Source organism: Cyanistes caeruleus, chromosome Z (genome assembly GCF_971803275.1).
Source record: "Cyanistes caeruleus chromosome Z, bCyaCae1.hap1.1, whole genome shotgun sequence".
In the NCBI taxonomy this organism is placed as follows: domain Eukaryota; kingdom Metazoa; phylum Chordata; class Aves; order Passeriformes; family Paridae; genus Cyanistes; species Cyanistes caeruleus.
Window position 1 is genome coordinate 71,524,409 of NC_141732.1, and position 16,479 is coordinate 71,540,887.

General features: G+C 46.5%; 1 protein-coding gene and 1 long non-coding RNA gene across 3 annotated transcripts; both read right to left on the reverse strand.

Moving 5' to 3' along the window:
• Positions 1-2,535: 2,535 nt before the first annotated feature.
• PMAIP1 (phorbol-12-myristate-13-acetate-induced protein 1) lies at positions 2,536-3,409 on the reverse strand. The gene is made up of 2 exons (XM_086870118.1): positions 3,257-3,409; positions 2,536-2,826 (listed from the first exon to the last, which is right to left on the reverse strand). The coding sequence occupies exons 1-2, from the start codon at positions 3,306-3,308 to the stop codon at positions 2,624-2,626; spliced, it is 255 nt and encodes an 84-aa protein (XP_086726244.1). The 5' UTR covers positions 3,309-3,409; the 3' UTR covers positions 2,536-2,623.
• Positions 3,410-7,631: 4,222 nt separating this feature from the next.
• Positions 7,632-15,611, reverse strand: LOC111941090 (uncharacterized). Of its 2 annotated transcripts, none has more exons than XR_015281229.1 (3): positions 15,017-15,431; positions 13,606-13,692; positions 7,632-10,330 (listed from the first exon to the last, which is right to left on the reverse strand). It is a non-coding gene; the product is annotated as an uncharacterized LOC111941090 (long non-coding RNA). The 2 variants fall into 2 exon arrangements; XR_015281230.1 differs by lacking the exon at positions 7,632-10,330 and adding an exon at positions 10,876-11,040 and having other exon boundaries at positions 14,559-15,611.
• Between the last annotated feature and the right edge of the window lie 868 nt (positions 15,612-16,479).

Genomic DNA, 16,479 nt, shown 5'->3' on the forward strand with positions numbered 1-16,479 from the left:
ATAAAGCCATAAAGAAGATCCTTTGCAGAAGTAATAAAAGAAATCTAGGGTGGACATCAGCAAGTGCTTGGTCATATACTGGCACTGACCTCTCGCATCTGTGCCTTTTTCCTGAGTTCCTGTTGAACACTACCATTCTTAACAATGCACAGAAACACCTAAAACATTTCAAAAAAAGCAAATAGGCTTTGCATAACTAGGCAGACAAATACTTTGCTAACACTAAACTTGGATATCCCCATGACAATGCATTTATTAGTATACTTTTTTTGGTAATATTCATATGTGCCACAGCCTGAAGAACTGGGTGGGCTCTACAAATCCACACCTCATTTCCTGTTGACTTTGCAAGCACCATTCATTGAACAAAACAGTTTTATTCACATACTTTTCAGCTACTAATGTGAATGCTAATGCTGAATTCTTCTGAGAGTTCCAGACAGGCATGGTCATTGTTCAGTGTCCTGGATGAAGATTCCAAGACTCCACCAAGCGCAGGATACACAACAGCAACCCTTCTTATGAAGCTGGAGCTGCCTCTGATGAAGTTTTGCCCAGCTGCATGCAGTGCTAGCCTGGGAGCTGGTGTTCTGCTGGTCTGAAACTCTTTGCATTTACTTTTTAGTACCTGAAAAACTGACCTATGCGCATGTCAGCAAAATGAACTGTTTTGCAGTAGTAAGATAAAAAACAACTATTCTTGAAACATTTTCTTCTCCCTGAAAAGGTACTGGCTAGCTTAGAGGGGAAGGGAACTATGCTCATGGCTCGAGCCAACAGCAAAGCTCCCTGTAACACCACCAGGATGGATGGGGTTAAGTCTTCCAGGTGGAAAGAAGGCAAAGTCAGTCAGTCAGCTTCTGCTCAGTGACAGAAGTCAGCGTCAATACATAACCACCCCTGCAGGGCTGGATGTGAGAGTGACCAGAGTTACATAATGACAATTTTGCAAAGGCAGATTAAGAAGAGATAACAGAAAAATAAATTATAAATACAAACAAGAATTCACCACAAGACAGGAGAAGACATAATTTGAATGACACAAATAACAAAGTGTAACTATACAGCCTTATAAAATGCAATTACTTAAGTAGTTGTAATTATTAATGTAATTGTACTTATATATAAAGTTAATTAAGAGAAGGAACTCTGACCAGTGACGTTAGAGGTAGCTATGAAACAGCTTCAGCCTTTTTCTTGCTATCTTGGACCCATGAAAAATACTGTTTAGGATGGAGCCTGACATGAATTGACTAGCAAGGTTACTGTTTGCCTTTACAGCAACCAGCATGTTTAATTCAGTTCCTCTGAAGCCAGCCAAAAGTAATATCCCCTCAGTGAGATGGGTCACTCCTATGTAACCCCTCAGTGGTGATGGTGCATCATCATCCACTGGATGTGCTGCAGCAGCCCCACCATTCCGGAAGTGAAATGAAATAAACTACAAGGGAAATAAAATACAGGGGAAGAACCTTTGCCCGTAAGTATAATTAAACATTCAAAAATGTAATACTACTTTCTTGTACCACTGTAAAGCTCAACTCTAACGATATTATTTCTTCAAAGAGAGGTAGTTGCTTTCTTTGAATAAATAACATTCTCAGCAAAACTTGAGATGGAACTTTAGGATGTACTTATATTGAAGTTATTTTGTTACTTATAAAGACACAGCAGAACTGGACTGTTACCAAGAAATTCTTTACAGTACTGAAAGAATCCTTTCACAATTACCTCAATATCTGTGTTTGTGTAATAAATATTTAGATACATATCTTATATAATGCCAAAGTATGCTTCCCTCTCTGAAGCATGATTTGTTCTTTTATCAGAAAATGATCGGCTTTTTTTTTGGTTTATATAATACCTTTTTATATTGAGTTTTGTCATGTTTTGACATTTTTTCATACTGTGTTTTAAGATTAAAAAAACAGCTTTTGATTAATAGTTCTGTTAAACACTCATGACATGCACTAGCAGTGCACACATTTATATTTTGTATATACATACTATATATATAAACTTATACTATATATTTATAATATAGACTAGAACTATGCAAAACTGTGTTAATTTGTAGAATTCCAACTTTTAGTCTGCAATAGAACATACTGTAACAAATAACCTTTCAATAAAGCTAGTGGTTGTCTTTAACAAATTTTAACTCCCACTACCAAACCCCTGTCCAGCAGGATCCATACTTTAGAAAAGAGAAGCAGTCAAAAATCCAGCAACTGGCTTTTCCTGTGTGGTATGTGATCCCAAGTTCCAACACACTGATGCTTTTTTTTGGCCTCATCCTGGTGGTGGGCTGAAGTCCTCGGTGAAGCACGGCGATGGGACATGAGGATCAGAAGGTGACTGGGGAAACCGGGTACCTGGAAGTGTTCTCAGACCACGGTGAAGGGCATGTTCAGTCTTGCCCCAAATCTCCCCACGTACCAGCTTGCCTCAAGTCACCACTGCACAGTTTAGGGGCTCTGCCCATCGTTATCTTTATTTCCCACCTGGCATTCATACGCCAGTATTGCTGTAACATTCTTCAGACAAATCATGTGATGGAGGATTTGTCATCCTCCAGCGGCGATGGGCACCTAAATACAACTCAGCGAGATTTGAGGTTTCTTCATCTCCCACTGTCTGTGGAGCCTCTTCTTCCAAAACCACAAAACCAAGGTCCTCTTCCGTTCCTCTCGCCGTCTCCGCGGGCAGCCCAGGTTTCGGGGCAGAACAGCTTGGCGATCACGTTGAGGATCCTCTGCCGCAGGTGCCACCTGTCGCCGATGCGGCTCAGCTCCAGGGCGCACTCCGCCACCGCCGCCTCGCGCCCTGCGGAACCGCGCGTCGTTACCGCCGAAATGACATCCCCACCGCACGCTACTTTCTTCCAGTTTTTCACTTTGTCCTCATCATAAAGCACACCCCACCCCGCACCGCCTCTGCCCGCCACTCGCTGGGAGCAGCAGCTGTATCCCTCTCGCCTCCACACGGGAATCCGCAGCCGCTCCTGGCGCTGGCCGCCCGCGGGGTGCTGGAGCCGGGCAGCAGCGCCCGGGCGCAGGACGGTGTCCCCATCCCGTCCCGTCCCGTCCCTGTTCCGTCCCGTCCCGTCCCTGTTCTGTCCCGTCCCGTCCCGTCCCGTCCCGTCCCTGTCCCGTCCCTGTTCCGTCCCGTCCCGTCCCTGTTCCGTCCCGTCCCGTCCCGTCCCGTCCCGTCCCGTCCCGTCCCGCTCCCGTCCCGTCCCGTCCCGCTCCGGTACCTGCAGGAGCAGCGGCTGGGGCGGCTTTGCGCAGGGTCCGGCCGGGCAACATCGCGGCGGCGGGGCGAGGTTCGGTGGGGCTCGGAGCGCCCAGGCTCGGTTCGGTGGGGCACGGAGAGTCCAGGCTCGGTTCGGTGGGGCACGGAGAGTCCAGGCTCGGTTCTGTGGAGCACGGAGAGTCCAGGCTCGGTTCGGTGGGGCACGGAGAGTCCAGGCTCGGTTCGGTGGGGCTCGGAGTGCCCAGGCTCGGTTCGGTGGGGCACGGAGAGTCCAGGCTCGGTTCGGCGGGGCACGGGACGCCTTGTCTGCCCTCGGGCCGGTGTCAGCCGCGTTCTGCCGGCACAGGGGCGGAGCGTGGCGCTAAAAGCGAGTCCAGCGGGGATTTCCCTCCGTGCTGACGTAGCGAAAAGGCGCGGGGATCCCGCCCCCCGGGCCCCGTGGGCAGGCGGCGGCGTGCCCGGGCCGGGGCAGGCACAGCGCCCACGCTGCCGGCCCGGAGGGATGCGGCGTGCGGGGCCCGAGGAGACGGGAGGATGGGCTGTGCGCGGGGCAGGCGAGGCGGAGGGATGGGGGCTGCTAAGGAAAAAGGGGATGGAGGTGTGGGTTGGGCTTGCGCTGGGTCAGGGGAGATGAACGGTGGGGTTTGCGTTATCTGGGCAAGAAGAGGCAGAGGGGCGAAGTGGACTTGCTGTAGGCAAAGAGAGATGGGAGGGTGGGCTTTCTTTTTGGTGATGGTGGTCCAGGAAAGGTGGACAGGGTTGCAGTGATGATGCTGAGGAAAAAGAGGTCGGGGGCTGGAGAGTGCTTAGACAAGCAGAAGAAACAGATAGGGCATGTTATTATCACAGAAGCATAGAATAGTTTGATTTGTCAGTGACTTTTTAAAGGTTATCTAGAGCAGCTCCCCTGTATTTTGCTGCTTGTAGCCACAAAGACAGAAAGATCTTCAAGTAGATCAGGTTGCTCTAAGCCCCATCCAGACCTCGGATGTTTCCCTGGATGGAACATCCACCATCTGTCTGGGCAACCTGTGCTGGCACTTATCCATACAAATAAAAAACTTCTTCCTTATAGCTAATCTAATCAATGCACCTCTACTTTAAATCATTACTCTTTGTCCTATTGCAAAAGGCCCTTCTAAAATGTCTGTCCCAGTCTCATAGGCTCCCTTCAAGTACTGGAAGGCTGCAATAAATAATCCCCAGAGCCTCCTTTTCACCAGGCTGAGCAACACAAATTTTCTAATTCTCTAATTCTTCTTTCTATTCAAAGTGATGGTGACCTTGCCCTCAAACCAGCCATGGGGAAACAAACTAGCCCATCCTCATATACCACTTGCTTACATATATTACTTACTTACATATACCACCTCTCACTGCTGGATCTTCCCTGTGGCAGTGCAGTGTCTGCATGGCATGGCTCTGGCTGATACATGCCAGGGCACACTTACCTGTGCCTGCTGTAACTTTAGATGCTGCTTTTTGCAAGAAGCAAGAGATGGAACAAAGTCACCCTCATGTTTTTTGTGATTGTTGCACAATATTGGGAGAGCTGCCAGCGATAGGTGGATCGCTCATCTGCCTCCTGTCTCCAAGCTGATATTTTATGTTGTGACACATGGTTTGGACTTCTGCTTTTAGGGGAAAATGAAAACTTCATGTAAAGAAAGCACAGATGGGTCAGACATAACAAAGAACTGATTTGTGGCTGAAAGTTGGTAAATTACTACCTCTCCCATCAAAACACAACTTAAAATGTCATAGTGTAATACAGACCACAACAGGATGTTGAGAGGCTCCATTCTATGGGGTACATGCCTCTGAAGTCAAGTGTCTAGAAATGCTGGTGACTTTGAAGTTCCATTAAAAGGGGAATCACTCACCAGCTCAGTGCAGATAGCCTTTTCCCTGTTATTTCCCAGAATGATGGCACACTTGAAGCATGGCTGGTTTCTCTCCCTGTGTGGGAAACCTCAGTCCCCTTGGTGCCTGGCAGGAGGCAGCTGGCACAGTGGTGCTGCAGGGCTGGCATGTGGGAGGGGCAGTGGAGCCAGCTCACAGACAGGGCATTTCTCAGGGAGAGATATCTAAGTGAAAGCTGTAGCTGGATGAGGCTTTTGCAAGGCCCTTCCCAAAACAGTAAACTGGCTCTGTCAGTACACACCATGCACTCTGCCAGACTGTGGCCTGGTGTCAGAGCAGCTTAGGTTGGCCACAGAGAAGTTTCTGGTGTTTTTGAGGCTGTATTGCCTTTGTCTCTCAGCTGGCATATAACCTACATGGCATGTGGACTTATCTCCTTGACCTGATGTGTCTGGGGTCTCCTCAGCTGTATGAATGTGCCTGTTAGTGGCAGCCCTGTTCAGGCAGAGCTGGCCTTTGACAGTCATTCCTGTTACATAAGAAACTGTTTCTTCAAAACAAGTTTGTTGGGTTTTAGGAGGTGGCAAGGCAGGTAAACAGGTCAGGAGGATGTCTGCATGATGCGTCACCCCTCATGGAGGAGGCGTGGTGGTCTGCAGCATGTGATGCCTGGGGCTGCATCTCACAGCCACAGTCTGACAGCTGCTCCAAAAATCATGGAAGCCTCTCCAGAATGTCAGCACAGGGGGCTGGGGCCTTACTGAGACCCCCACATGCCCCTCCTGCCCCACTCAGTGCTCAGCAGTGCCCAGTGCAGGCAAAGTGCCCACAAGCTCAAGCCATGAGGTCATGCTGGTCTCTTGCTCTGCTGGCAGGTGTGGGTGACTTTGAACATTTATTTTGCACGTTTAGACAGAGACAGGTATGACCTGTGGCTTGTTCTTCTTTGTGAATCTGGAGACAGATCAAATACTTGGGCAAATTATTTAAATTACTCTTCCTCTAGTGAGACCAAAACCAAATTAACCTCAATCCTGTCCTGCTCAGCAACACTTCCTCACCCTGAAAGCAGATAAGATTTAAGGGCAGCTTGTCTCTATGCCCCTGCAGCCACACAAGGAGATGGGCCCTTCTTTTGGGCATATGTGGGTGAGATTCTTTCCTATCAGGGCAGCTGGGCACAAATCATTGAGATAGAGTTGAAAGCATTAATTTATTTTCTGTGTTTTATTTTAAAATAGTGATAAAGGTAATAAAAACGGGGTAATAACAAATAAAGGATACAAGGTAGTACAGAAGGATAAAAGGTGATAAAAGGTATAAAAAGGGGACACTTATTGTGCAAAATGGGTTAACAGACCAGCCTTTGGTGAGCCCAAGTATATGAAGTGCTTGCCTCCACTTTGCTGCAGTCAGGGCCATGTATCTGAGTGCAGTGGTGTAATTCAGGGAGACTCACTGCTGTTTAGAGGGAAATTGCCTCAAGTTCCAGATCTGTCCCACATCCTCACAGGGTTTTACTGGTGCGTGAGGGAGTTACTGATGTGTAAATCACAGCCCATTTTGGCGGGAACAGCACATGGTGGGGCCACTGCTAATTACAGAATTGCTCAGCAGGGCTTAGCGAAAATAAGTCGATTGTGGTTTCAAAAGCCACCAGCGAGCTCTGACATTTTCTTGTTTCGATTCCCCTAAATAAAGAAGTGTATGTGTGGGAAGCACAGACCCCTGGGAATCTGCTCTACCAAAGCAGCCACAAGAGTTGTTTCTTGCTGTGGTCACACTGAGCAGGACCACGGGGCCCCAGGTGGGCACAGCCATGGCAGGGAGCAAAGCAGCAGCCCAAGGAGCACTGCCCATCTGGAGCAGCTGTTCAGTTTATTTCTGCCTGGTACCATTTAAAGTTATTGCAATTACACAGCTGAGAAGAGAAAATCATCTTTAGATAATGTGCCCCAAGCTTCACCAGTGTCTGAGTGATGTGGTTTTATCAGGAATGTGTCATTAAAACACAGCATGTGACATATTTGCACCACACATAACAACAGTGGGCAGGCTTGCTGAAAGGAAATCGAATGTTGCAGAAATGAAATCAAGAGTGGGAGAGAAAGGAAAGTAGATGTTATTTCTCTGAACTTTGTATTTGTGCTGAATCATTTTCAAGCTGCTTCTGCACCTCCTTCCAAGACCTTAAATAAATCTCTGGTACTGTTTCATCTTTGGATTTTATCTTCTCATCTTCCCAAGACTGATGTTGACAGCTTTTGTGTTAACTGAGAAGCTGTTTGTTTTTCTCTCTCCCTTTTCCCGTTTCTGCAGACTGCAGAGTCAACAGTTCCTGTTGATCCCTGTGTGCGTCTGCACCAGACCAGGAAACTGGTTCTATTGTCAGGAGTACAAACCAAGGTCATTTCAGGAAAGTGCAGTGGCAAGCTGCCATGGACCATGCCAAGAGAGGGTGATGAGAGCCATGGATAAGTTTCTGTTTGTTTGTTTTGTGGGTTTTTGTGTGGTTTGTTTTGTTGTTGTTTTTTTTGGGGGGGGGGGGTGATGGTGGTTTTGTTGGTTTTTTTTAATTTGGCTGGATTTTTTTAAAATTATTCTTAAATCTCTCTAATTCTTTGGATTGCTCTTCTCAGGCACCTTCCCTCCAGGGATCTCTCTTACTGTTACAAGTAAATCTCCCTAAATCCTCCAGCCTTAAGCACTAATCTCAACTTTGCTTTTCAGGGAAATGGCCTTGTTCTGTGTTAATAATATTCTGGTGGCAACTGCAGTAAAGCTTTGGCCTCCAGCAGCTGCTGCTGTGCTGCTGACACCTCCACCGTGGTGAGGGAAAAGGTTAATGCAGCTTTTGGTAGTTAAGTGAAATACTCCAGCTAATTGGACTTTGATTTGACAATGTGATCCCACACCACCCAGGAAAGGAAACGAAAGAGAACTCCAGGTCCACTGCTGGAATATAACCCCACTCACACAGATCTCATGTGCTGTTTAAATGTTACCTAATGCCTCACAATTAATTCTTAGGCTCTCCCTCCTGTGCTTTTCTCTCTTGCCTGCTTCCCTTGAAAGCTTAAATGCATAATTTTCTTTGTAAAAGATGAACTGCATGGTTGCTCATATATTATACTGCTCTGTCACCGGCAGAGGGATGAGCACACACCTTTTCCTCTGTGACCACCTCTGTGTAAAGCAGGCAGCACTAATTCATTACTTGAAAAATGCTACTGAAAGATGACTCATGTGTGTCTGGTCTGGTGCCCATCCAAGCCAGAATGGGCCAGCCAGTTTTCCTACTGAGAGCAGGAAGCATTTGGTTGAGGATGGGGTTGAATAGTGGTGACACTTCTTGATGCAGCTGGAGTGTAAGAGAGTTTATATTGACTGCATGCTCTTTAATCAAGGAGTATTTAGAAGTAACCTATGTTGACATAATTTTCTTGGTCTTAGTCTAAGATCAGTTTTAAATTAGGTGGGTCAGATTATCTGGTGAGCTGAGTTTTCAGCGAAAGCAGAGCCCCTGCAGGTGGCTCTTTGTAAGGTCATTCCCAATTCATCCTCTTGGTAGTCACCAAAAAGATTTCAAGCTTTCTAAAAAGGTTGTAAGAGATGGAAAGATTCACTAGGCACTTTGTTAAGTGTTTTTTAGCACCTGTGAAGTTGACAACACCCTCATAAAAGCCAGTCTTTGCAACTGCTATCCAGAGGCAGAAGTTGGTAAAGCAAATATTGGTGTTGATTGCTGTTTATGAGGCTGGTATTTGCTGAAGAGCTCTCCTCCATGTGTGTAGGTGTCTGTGCAAACGCCAGGCATAGTGTTAGCACAGCTGCACCATTACTGCTGGGTTTCTGCAGAGGTCCTCTCTTGGATGGTGACTGCGGCTGTTTTCTGTCTTGCTATCTTTGCTGAGAATGTGAATGTGCTCCATTTCTGAAATTCTTCATTGCTTGCTGCTCTGCCAGATCTTTTTCTGCTTCTGGCTCCCTTGTTTTTCTGGTTCCTTTGTTTCCTGTGCCTCCCCCACGTTTTGTCATCATTTTTGTGTATAGTCAATGCAGCAGGCGTGGGGTTGAAAAAAAAAAAAAAAAGGGAAATCCCATTTGTGAGACAGTTGCTGCTTTTCTGGCATGCCACTGCCTTGCAGCTGAGGCAGCAACCTGGTAACCCCCACAGGGCTCATCACTGGTGACTTGCTGTGAATCAGTGAAGTCTAGAACAGGAGAATTAGAGAATCCAAGCAAGCTTTTCTGGACACCAGAAAATCATCACATGGTGATCTGGGGTTCCCAGTGTAGCATAGAGCCTCAGTGCTGCTGTGTCTCCTCCATACCTTGCCAGCGCTCTCCAGATGGGACAGGTGCTATTTTGCATGGGCAGAGCATTTTCAGACTATTGTGAACAATGATTTCTTTGAGATGGGTTTTGAACAATCTCTGTTTGGGTAAAGAATTCTTTAGTGCCCCTAAATCCCACGAAACAGAGATGAAGTGGGAAAAGTATTAAATGGAGCACTTCTATGAGGAAGGCCTGAGAGAGATGGGATTGTTCAGCCTGGAGCAGAGAAGGCTTAGGAGTGACCTAACTCTGACCTCCCAGTAGCTGAAGGGAGCTGACAAGAACAACGGAGAGGGACTTTTTACAAGGGCATGTAGCGACAGGACAAGGGGGAGTGGCTTCAAACTGAAAGAGTGTGGGTTTAGATGAGATATCAGGAAGAAATTCTTTTCTGTGAGGGTGCTGATGCACTGGAACAGGCTGCCCAGGGAAGCTGTGGATGCCCCATCCCTGGAAGTGTTCATGACCAGGTTGAATGGGGTTCTGAGCAAACTGGTCTAGTAGGAGGTATTCCTGTCCTTGGCAGAGGGGTTGGAACACAATCTTTAAGGTCCCTTCCAACCCAAACCTTTCTATGATTCTGTGATTCTCTGAACTTAGAGCAAAAGAGAAAAAGATTTAATAAGGGAATGCAGGGACTGAACCAAGGTGGAATAGAATATCTTGTGTGAAACATTCTCCCTTGAAATTTTTAGAGCTTTTAAGTGTGTTTTGGTATTTCATTCACTCTAAAGATTAGAACTATACATTTGGAAAAGGTAGGTGGTATGTTCAATGTAATAAGTGTAGGATCTCCTCTACCTTTTGAATTGCCAGTGATTTATGTGAATAAGCCATTGGGTGTGTTTGGTGCATCCTGGGGCCACGTCTTCGCTATAGTAAAGAAAAAGAAAAAAAAAATAAAAGGTGATTTAGGTTTCTCTTCAAAATATCCAGGAAAACGAAAAGGCACGAAAGTAAGAGACTTTACTGTGAACAGATCAACAGAGCAGTCCAGACCTCAGGAGGTAGCAGAGCTATAGGAGCAGGTTCTTTCCCTTCCCCAAACATGCACACACACAAGCACACACGCAGCCATTACATGTCCATTTTTAGAGCCTTGTGGTGGTTTCTCGTAGCCTCCAGCCACCAGAACATTTCTGGGGGAGGCTGAACCATTTCCACTCCAGGATCTGCATGCTGCATTGTGGCAGTGTGAAACCTCTGCACGAGAGGTCCCTTTGTGAGCTGTGCTGGCAGAGAAGTGGAACAGACTGAAACTGTGTCTTGGTGAAAGCTGTCAGGGTGGCAACCAACTGTGAAGACAGAGGGACCCTTGACTCATCACTAGTCTGACAACAGATTTAGTTTTGAGAGTGCTGACAACATCCAATGTTGTGAGGTAGTTTCACTTTAAAACTTGACTGATAGCACTGAAATGAGCTCATTTCCTTTTTTATTTTTCATTTGCAGACACACACAGAGGAGAAGAAGGGGCTGACTTTTTCTGCCTTTTCTGAACAGGAGACAAAAGGCTCTCAGGAGATGGGAAGTCCCCCACAGCTGCTCCACAGACAAGCCCCAGGAGCCTTAGGCACGAAGGGCTGCAAGAAAAAAATGTGTTGGTGGCAGTGACCTTGCAGAGAAATGGAAGGAAGCTTGTCCCTTCCTGTCCAAAAGGAGTCCCTTTGGGCTCCCAGTGCTTCTTCTGTGAGTGAGAACAGCCCCCAGAGAAGAGGGGGAGATTCTGGAAGTGGCTGGACAGGGTGGTCAGATGCAGAGAGGAGTGCTCTCCACTCTGAGTTCCTGTTACCATGCTGACCTAGCCATCAGGTCCATCCACATCTTGGCTTCAGGAGGGCTCTGCTATGGGGAGCAGGTCCATGTAGCACCACCAGCTGCAGGTCACCCTTTGCTGAGTGAACCCCACATTTGAGATCCTGCTTCATTTTTTTCCAAGTGACATCAGGGAATGCAAAACCAGCGCAGAGCTGATGTTTGATATCCATGCTGGCTCTGAACACAGGGACAAACTTCTGCCATGTATCCATAGCCTTGTGCTGGGGCAGGTGTGTCTCCCCACAGCACACACACTTTTGGCTGTGGTTGTGCTGCTGAGGGGTGTTGGTTACTGGTGTGAGAGGGAAAGCTCTGGAGAGTGACCTTAAGAATGCAAACAAGAAAGTGAGAAATAACAAGTCTCCCTTCAAGGCTAAGGACACTGTGTTCTTCCTCACCAGAGACCTCTCTGCAGATGCACCGGCTGACTCCAAAGAGTATAAAGGAGAAGTAAATAGAGGAAACAGAAAAAAAGAGGGTTGCACTTAACAACAAAGGATTTTTTTGTACTTTAAAACCTGTTTCTATTCTCTGGACCCTATGTGCCGTGGGAAAGATCTATGTCAGCTGCTCCATGCCTCCCTCATGGGTGTGGATGCTGTGTGTGTGCCCTGTGCCCCTCAGCAGGACTGTCATCATTCCCACCTGTTCCACGTGTGCAGGAGAGGAGCAGAGGAGTGTGGATGCCCAGAATGTGGACAGTCTGACCAAGTGTGGGGGTTGTTTCCCACAGGCACAGGTGTAGGAGCTGACTTCAGGTGACAGCATCTTGGGTTGCATCATGCTTTGTGGTCTTGATGCCATCCTTCCTGCCTATTTCATCATCTTGTGGTGGGCTGTGGTGTGCAACCGGGGAAAAGTGCACACAGGCTGTGAATCTGAAAGGAGCTCTCAGTCTGCAAAGGCACAGGAAGTCAGGTTGTTTGGTTGTTTTAAGTTTTTTTTGTTTCTTTGTTTGTTTCTTTGTTCTGTGTGCTGTTTTGGTTTTGACATAGGGCAATTTAAGTGTCACGTGCTTTCAGGTGTCCAGCAGGGGAGAGGCTGCTGTGACCAGGCTGTACCTGTGGTCGTGGCAGAGTGTGGTGGTGGAAAGGGACAGGTGAGAGGAATTCTGTGCTGAGGAGGAGACAGGAAGGAAGGGGAAGGGGTGAGAGCTGGAGAACCCAATCTGAAGTCACAGGGTGTGGGACCAGTTGGCCTCAGGACTATCAGTGTAATCATTGCACCCTGAGCTTCATGTTCCTGCTGCCCAGCAGAGGCCACATGAGACAGAAATCTCAGTATATCTGTCTAACAATGGTGGTGTCTGGGTCTCCATCCCAGGAGTTCACAGGCTCACAGAACTGCAGATATGGCCAATAAAATTGGCAGTGATAGTGTCAAGTCTAAAAACCCAGAAGGCTCAGATGATAAATAGCCACAGAAGTTTGGATGCTCAGTCAAATTAAATAACATGAACTTTCAGTTTTGGCTCAGGCTGAATCAGTATGAAAACCACATCTTTTTGTGGTATCTCAGCGATTGTCAAAAATTGGAAAATGACATCATCCGTCAAAACAACAAGTAAAATATCTTGTCTTTTAAAAGTCTCAGTTAAAAATGTCTTTGTATTGTACATGTGAAAACAGTCTCACAGGAGCCATCAGTCAATGACCCATTGCAGTTCTGGGTAGCTTAGAGAATTTCTAGAATCCCTCTTTGTGAATTTATCACCCAAATGATGAAGAATGTACAAAAAGCAATGCACTGGATCTAATATTGGCATTTCTGATAATCATTTCATCTACCAATGGTATTCTTCACAGTGCCTGTTTCTGATTTTCTTCCTGTCCCCAGTTTTTCATTCCTTCAGTTTTTCCTTTTCTTTTTTTAACTATTTTTTGAATTTTAATGCATTTTTAACAGCAGTTCTGGGTTTTGGACAGCAGTTTGTCTCTTCCTTCTGAATGAGGTCCTAACAACCAATTACATACAGAAATTAAAGAAAAAAAATTGAATTTAAGCACATCTGGTAAACAGTAACCATACTGATCTTCAATATTTTTTTGTTGTTATTTTTGGTCTAACTGTCCTTGGTTGTAAGGTATTTGAGGTGAGGATTATTGGTTCATGACACTGAGTTGACAACATTGTTATTGTTATTGTATTTGCTAATATTATTATTACTGAGTTTATTATTATTATTATGTTTATTGTGTTTATTATGTTTATTAATGTGTGACAAATTGCACTACTAATATACAGATCATTTATAACATAATGGTTGGAAATGCGAGGTATTCATGTAGTTGGAGCAAGCACCAAAATGGTACATTTCACCTGATACTTACAAAAGTTTAGAGGAAGATCCCATTTTTTCACAGATGCACAGGCAAAGCAACCTCCAAGCTGAAAACCTCTGAGGCACAGGTTCCCACCTAAAACCAGAGCAACAGTATTACTTCTCTTTTGTTAGTGCAGGGTTCATTACTAAAGACAGATTGCAAACATCCTCAACTGTGATTTCCTATATTCATTCTAATGTGACCCCTCCTGGAATACAGCATCCAGTTTTGGGACCTCCACCATAATAGAGACATGGACCTGTTGGAACGAGTCCAGAGGAGGTCAGGAAGATAACCCTGTCAAAACAGGTTGAGAGGAGAGAGTGGGGGTTCTTCAGCCTGGAGAAAAGAGGTCTCTGGGGAGATGTTCTAAAACCTTCCACTACCTAAAGGGGCTGCAAGAGAGCTGGACAGGGACTTTATACAAGGGCATATAGTGATAAGAAAAGGGATAATGCTTTTAAACTGAAATAAAATAGCTTAGAGCAGACATTAGGAAGAAACTCTCTCTCTGAGGGTGGTGAGGCCCTGGCACAGGTTGCTCAGAGAAGCTGTGGGTGCCCCATCCCTGACAGTGTTCAAGGCCACGTTGGATGGGTTTCTGGGCAACCTGATAAAAGTGTCCCTGCCAATGGCAGGGAGTTTGAAATAAAACTGTCTTTAAAGTCCCTTCTAACTCAAACCAGCCTATGATTTCATTTTGCTACTGTTTTTTATATCCTTCCAACAGTATAGGACCCTGTAAATTCAACAAGTTGTAAACCTAGTGCATGGAAAAATGCAAACTGAGAAATGGTGCCATTGGCAGCCTGTCCGTGTTACCAAGACCTTGGTGGTTACAGATTTCTCCCAGGAGTAGAACATGGTGTGCTGTCATCAGAGCAAGAAAAAGGGCAGGTTTCATAAAAGCAGAACCTCTAGGCATTGCAGTTATGGTACCAAAAAAAGGTATTTTTTACCTGCTATTTTATTTTTGTCTACTTTGCTCTCCTCCAGAGTCCCAGGGGTTTGGTGCTAAGGCGTGATACACGCCTTAAAAGCAGAGTTTTTTGGAGGCAGTGCTCAAGGCAGCCTGCTGCTGAAGTGCTGTGCACTCAGCCATGAAGAGAGAGACCTTCTCGTGCCCTTCTCTTAATAGTTAAGGTCATTCCAGCTGGATGCATTTGGCTGCTCTTCCATCCCCACCAACAACCAGAGTATGGTCACACCCAGTGGCAAGGCTTTCCCACTTTGTGTCTCACAACGGCCTTGTGGGAAAACTCAGGCAGTGTGGCCTGGATGAGTGGGCAGTGACATGGATTGAGCACTAGCTGAGTGGCAGATCCCAAAGTGTCATAATAAGTGGCACAGGGTGTAGCTGGAGGCCTGAGGCTGGTGGTGTCATGCAAGGTTCAGTACTGGGCCCAGTATTGTTTACCTTACTCCCCAGCAAGAGGTTTCCTCAGGATTCACTGATGACACAAAGCTGGGAGGAGGGGCCGATACCCCAGAGGCCTCTGCAGCCTCTCACAGATACCTCAACAGGCTGGAGAGATGGGTAGAGAAGAATTTCCTCAAGTTCAACAAAGGCAAGTGCAGCGTCCTGCCCCTGGGGAGCAACAACCCCTGCTGCAGGCTGGGCCCAACCTGCTGGAAAGCAGAAGGACAAGGACCTGGGGGTCCTGGTGGACAAGCTGTCCATGAGCCAGCAGTGCCCTGGTGGCCTGGAGGGCCAAAGGTGTCCTGGGGTGCATTAGAAAGAGAATTGGAGCAGGTTAGGGAGGTGATCCTGCCCCTCTGCTCAGCCCAGGTGAGGCCTCATCTGGAGTGCTGTGCCCAGTTCTGGGCTCCTCAGTAAAAAAAACCCCGTGGGGCTCCTGGAGCAGGTCCAGTGGAGGATGGCAAAAGTAATTAAAGGACTGGAGCATCTCTCTTATGAGGAAAGCCTGAGTGATCTGGGCATGTTCAGTCTGGAGCAGAGGTGACTGAGAGGGGACCTCATCAATGTCTGTCAGTGCCTGCAGGGTGGGGTCAGAGGATGGACCAGGCTCTGCTCAGCGGTGCCCAGCACTGGGACATGAAGCAATGGGCAGAAACTGATGCACAGAAGTTCCACCTGAACATGAGGAAGAACCACTGTGGGGGTTACGCACATTGGAACAGATGCCCAGAGTGGTTGTGGAGTCTCCCTCACTGGAGATATTTAAAAACCCTCTGGATGCAATCTTTGCTCTAGAATGGCCCTGCAGAGAAGCTGGACCTCACAGGCCCATGTGGTCCTTTCCAACCTGACCCATTCTGTGACTCTGTGAAATGTGATTGAGGAGTATTTGACAATAATGTTGCTGGAATGGAGGGTCAAAGTCACTGTGATCTCTGGGATAGCTGGGTCAGTACATTTCCCTATAGCTGCAAAGTATTTAAGCACATGCTGTGGGCTTTAGAGAGAATCAGCACAGCACATTAAGCATTGCCAGGCAGGGGCAGCTCAAACACGTGCCTATAATGGTGGCTATGAGACATCTGAGAAAAAAGATGCTTAGACCACTGAAAACAAAATGGGCATGCAGTAATTTTTCACTTCTTTTAATTTACTAGTTTCTGTCAATCTAGAAAAATAAGGCCTCCTTCATTCAGACAATACATTTAACAGCTACCTATTAAATAAATATGATGATATGGAATCCTACAAGAAGAAGTTTTCTTCCAAACCCATTTGCACTTTTGACTTGGACACTACTGTTTGGCAGCATGGCTAAATTCTGCACAGGAGTTAGTGACCTGCAGCCTGATTACCCTAGCTCTGATCTAATTGTTTTTTCTCTAGCTCTGATGGTATTACTCATTTCTAATTTGCATCATTTGCAAGATCTGTGAGCTGGATAACTGTAGTAAACTTTC

Coding starts and splice junctions, on each gene's coding strand:
- PMAIP1 (XM_086870118.1), bottom strand. CDS start 3,308: ATGTTGCCCGGCCGGACCCTGCGCAAAGCCGCCCCAGCCGCTGCTCCT. Junction 2,827..3,256: donor CCCAGCCGCTGCTCCTGCAG/GTACCGGAGCGG, acceptor GCGGTTCCGCAG/GGCGCGAGGCGGCGGTGGCG.